Source organism: Pinus tabuliformis, chromosome Q (assembly GCF_031772625.1).
Source record: "Pinus tabuliformis cultivar Carrire ecotype Pingquan chromosome Q, CPIR1, whole genome shotgun sequence".
Lineage (NCBI taxonomy): Eukaryota > Viridiplantae > Streptophyta > Pinopsida > Pinales > Pinaceae > Pinus > Pinus tabuliformis.
In genome coordinates, this window is record NC_142296.1 from 1,356,004,255 (window position 1) to 1,356,008,937 (window position 4,683).

At 34.1% G+C, this 4,683-nt stretch overlaps 1 protein-coding gene across 1 annotated transcript; it reads left to right on the forward strand.

The window, feature by feature from the left end:
- The first annotated feature begins 1,016 nt into the window (after positions 1 to 1,016).
- Positions 1,017 to 1,847, forward strand: LOC149224951 (uncharacterized). The gene has a single exon (XM_089388316.1). The coding sequence runs from the start codon at positions 1,017 to 1,019 to the stop codon at positions 1,845 to 1,847; it is 831 nt and encodes a 276-aa protein (XP_089244442.1).
- The last annotated feature ends 2,836 nt before the right edge of the window (positions 1,848 to 4,683 follow it).

A 4,683-nucleotide genomic window follows, 5' to 3' on the forward strand; every position in this document is an offset into this window, starting at 1 on the left:
AGTAATGAGATAAAAGTTTTTGTTATGGATAAGGTCCACAAGTGTACTTGGGATAAGGAGCTAGGGAGAAAGAAAAAGTATTATATTGAAGTTTTTAATCCCACTCATAATCATCAACAAAAAATGTACATAGAGGCCAATATTTCTTAGAGAGCCAAAATTCTTATTGCTCAGTTAAGTACTAATTCTCATCAACTCTGTTGTGAAACAGGGCGCTGGAAAAGGCCAAAAGAAGTGTGAGAGGAAAGAGTATGTATTTTTTATTCTTCTGGAAAAGCATAAACAAAAAAGCATTTCATTTTAGAATGTGAGGCCTTCAAAGATAACATGGAAAATTATGCAGATATTCTAGCAGCAAGCTCTTGGGATAATTTATTTAGCGAGGGGTTTTTCGAGAACCTAGAAGCGTTTATTGTGAGGCTTCATAGGAAAAGGGTCGAATATATCAACCAGATGAAGAATTAATATGTCCCATAAGATATCTTTAGCCTCGTGGACGTTATTTTTTTTTTCTTTCTTACTTCCATAACTTTCCCTGATGTCTCTGAAAGCATCACATTCCAAAATGAAATGCTTTTCCGATTCAACGACCCCAGAAGTGAAAAAAGTACACACTCGTTCTTCCCAAGCTTCTTTAGGTCTCTTCCACTGTCCCGTTTCACACCGAAGTTGATGTGAGTTAGTTCTTAATTGAGCAATAAGAATCTTTTCTCTCCACAAAATGCTAGCTCCAATGTACTCTTTTTGTTGGAGATCACAAGTGGGGTTGAATTCCTAAACAAAGTACTTATTATGAGCAAATATCGGGAGTCGCCATGGGATCCCCACTTTCACACATTGTCGCCAACTTATACATGGAACACTTTGAAAGAAAAGCCCTTGACTCATACCCTTTGAAACCGACATGGTGGAAAAGATTTGTTGACGACACCAACCTAAAATGGGCTCATGGCAAGGTTGAGCTTGAGAATTTGTTTAATCATCTTAACTCTATATCATCTGATATTAAGTTTACTATGGAGCTTGAAGAAAACGGTAAACTTCCTTTTCTAGATGTCCTAGTCAATAGAAAGGAGGATGGTACTTTGGGACACCAAGTTTTTAGGAAGAAAACACATACGGAAAGCTATCTTCATGCTGATTTGTACCATCATCCAGCCCAAAAATTTGGCATCTTAAACACTCTTGCTGTTAGGGCTCTTAGAATTTCCGACTCTGATCACCTTAATGAAGAAATTAAGCACTTAACCTCTATTTTTAAAGATATAGGATACAAGGAGTTTAATATCAAGAAAGCCATAAAAAGAGCTCAAGAGAAGGTCCTCTCCAAGGGTCCCCAAGATAACTACGGGAAAGAAAATTGCAGGAAGGTGTACCTTCCATTCATTCAAGGGGTCACAGATAAAATCGCTAAGATTTTAAGAAAGAAGGACATATTCACTCAGTTTACAACATGTGGAACGATTAGGCAGAAAATGAAGTCTGTTAAAGATAACATTGATCATCAACAGCTCAAGGGTGTGTATAAGATTGATTGTTCATGCGAAAAAAGTTATATTGGAGAGATAGGGCGGTCTTTGAAAACAATACTTAAAGAGCACGAAGCAGATATTAAGAATGGGAGATCTCGTACATCAGCCCTTGCGGAGCACTCCTCCAAAACCAAGCATCATGTGTGTTTGGAGAATGCCAGAATTATTGCAAGGGAAGATCATTATCAAATGAGAAAAATCAGAGAGGCTATTGAAATTATGAAGGTTCCACATAGCCTCAATGGGAATGAGATTACTGGAAACTGGATCCCCCTTATTAGACATATCAATCCCTCCAGATCTTTCGAGGAGTAGTACATCAGGTTTGTCCCCTACCCCTTCCTTAATTTCTAACTCTCTCTCTTAGTTAATTAATTAATTAATTGGTTAAAATAATATAAATTAAAAATTGGTTAAAGAATTAATAATTACTTATTTGTCATAATAACCATTTATTTGTTACAAATAAATTAATGATTATTAGGAATAATAAATAAATAATCATCATTAAGTTTATTGTAAGTTAATTTAGGTGATTAATTATTACAATTTTTATTAACATAGATATATTAAGTAACTAATAAATAAATAAAATATAAATTTAACCCTTAATGACTAGGTTTAGCATTAACATTAATATAAAAATAAAAATTTAAATAAGATTATTCTATAAACTATTGGAAATAAAATAAAATAAAATCTAATATTTACTACTTAGAATTAATTAATTATATTAATTTATTTATAATAAAAATAAAAATTAATTGGATCTATTATTTATAAAAATAAAAACAATATAAATTAAAATTAACATAAACTATTTATTTAATTAGATAACATATTATAACGAGATTTCATATTAAAAATAAAAATTAAATTAATTAAATAAATAAAAATTAAATTAATTAAATAAATAAAATTAAAACAAAATAAAAGTAAAGCATAAACAAAATTAATTATAATTGGTAATCATATCATATCATGTTAAAATAAAACAAGGAATAAATAAACTTATGAATTAATTAATTTTATTATCTAGTAATTCATATTAAATTAAAACAAATAAAACAAAATTAAATAGGTTATATATTTTAGTACTAATGAATTAGTCGGCTTCTACTTTAACTTATCAGCGATTAGGTTTCTATTTATTTGTCCTGGCCGGCAAATCCTTATTTCAGTCTATCACTCATTTTCTGTCCTGATGATGGATCCCCTTTGAGGTTCGAAACGTCGATTTGATGAACAAAGTACTGTGGATAATTTGGGTCATATTTTTCCAAGAAATGACCACAGAGGTTTAAAATTCAACATAGTACTTCTTTTTTCTACCCAACTATTTTCCCCATATACGCTTACAGAACTTCTCCATAACAAAATTATTTAACTCCTTGATATTTGTGGAACATGCATTGACGTAACTATTCCATTTTCCATCCATTTGTTGTTTTGTCTCATTCGTGATTTCTTTCTTGCACTCATGCCTTCATTGAAGATAACTTTCGGCCATCTACCTACTCCCATTTGCTAAATTCTTTTTAGATACCTTTTGCTCAATTCAGTTCTTTTTAAGATATACCTGTCAAATCTGATGGATATGGTTTGTGGGATTGTCATCAATGACAAAGGGTTCATAAATAGAGGAATATCAGTAGCAGGACTCAAATAAGTGTAGAAAATAAAAGGAAGGTTGACAAGACAAAATAGTACTATGGAAGAAGAGCTCATATCGCTGGAAGGGTGGAAGTTGAAGAAAAGGACCAAGGAAACAGGGAGTAGCAGACCTCCACTATGAATGAGATGGTATCCCTCTCAAAAGGATCCTATCAGAAGTCCTTGCAGATATGACCATGATAATAAAATACATTATGGCATCATGGAAGCATTGGAAACAAGAGCTCGTGATATCACCATGGAAATCATGAAGGACAAAAATCCATGGCAGTTGAACATCAAGGACATAGCTCTTGGAAATCTCATTAGATGTCAAAAGAAAGGAAGAAGTCATCCAGGTCAAAGGGAACATTTACCAGTTGGGGATATACAAGATCCTGAAGAGTCTCTGATAGAAACCTCAACGGATGATCCCCTAGTCTGGGAAAGCATCAAATGCTTCATCAGGAATTCCAACTTGTGGAATTCGTGAGATGAAGGACTGATGACATGAAAAAGCAAATCAAGGGATTGAAGATGTTTTCAATCAAGGAAGTTGTTGTACGTAGCAAAAGTAAAATGAGGTATGTATGCTTGTATTTGTATTTAATATCATAATGTCATGTTATATGGTTGCAGGTAACATGGATTGTGCATGATAAAAAAGGAAAGGATCTCCTCCTCTGAAAGGATGCAGAAAGACATAAGTCACATTAGATGAAATCAACATAATATGTCCTCATATGAAGTATGAGGTGATTGAATACAATTGAAGAACCCTGATCGAAAGCTCTTGGGAATGAAAGACGTGAGGATGGAAGAGATCGTGAGATATGCAACCATGATGAAGGCAATCAACATCCAAAAGATCAGGAAGACTTGACCAGGAAATCTCTTGGAAAGATGTGAAGACTCTGATGGAAGTCTGAAAAGATGAAGACCCTTGACAACACATATCATTGGGATATGTGTCAACATGTATGCAGGGTGTTGATACCTACAAGAAGATGTCAATGGAAAAAGGTCATCACCAAAAGGTAATGTCTAAATTGTTTTTGGTGTCTGACCTCTTGGAGAAAGTCTGGGTATGTGTGCAGGACCATGGTAAGAAGAGTTGTGAATAATGTCACAACTATGTACCTCATGATCTAGAGAAATCACCGTTGAAGGGAAGGTGAAGTTAGATGGCCCTATGAAGGAAGCCCCAGATGTAAAGACAAGGAGGATGCTTTCCAGAATGACATGATGGAGGAAAGTGATGGATGGTTGAACCCTACATGTGTGAAATTAATGACATCGAAGTCTTGGATCGTCAGTCAACTAGAAGACCCTATAAAATATTGATGATAGAATCCCTGGGTGAAAGGGAGCTCTGAGAGGTTCCTATGAGTAAAGGAACTCGAGCAAGTTTCTGAGTAAAGAGAAACTTGGAACTCATCCCTGGTTGAGAGGGAGAGTTAGACATGACATTCTTGTCTTCAGTTTGGAAGAAAGAATG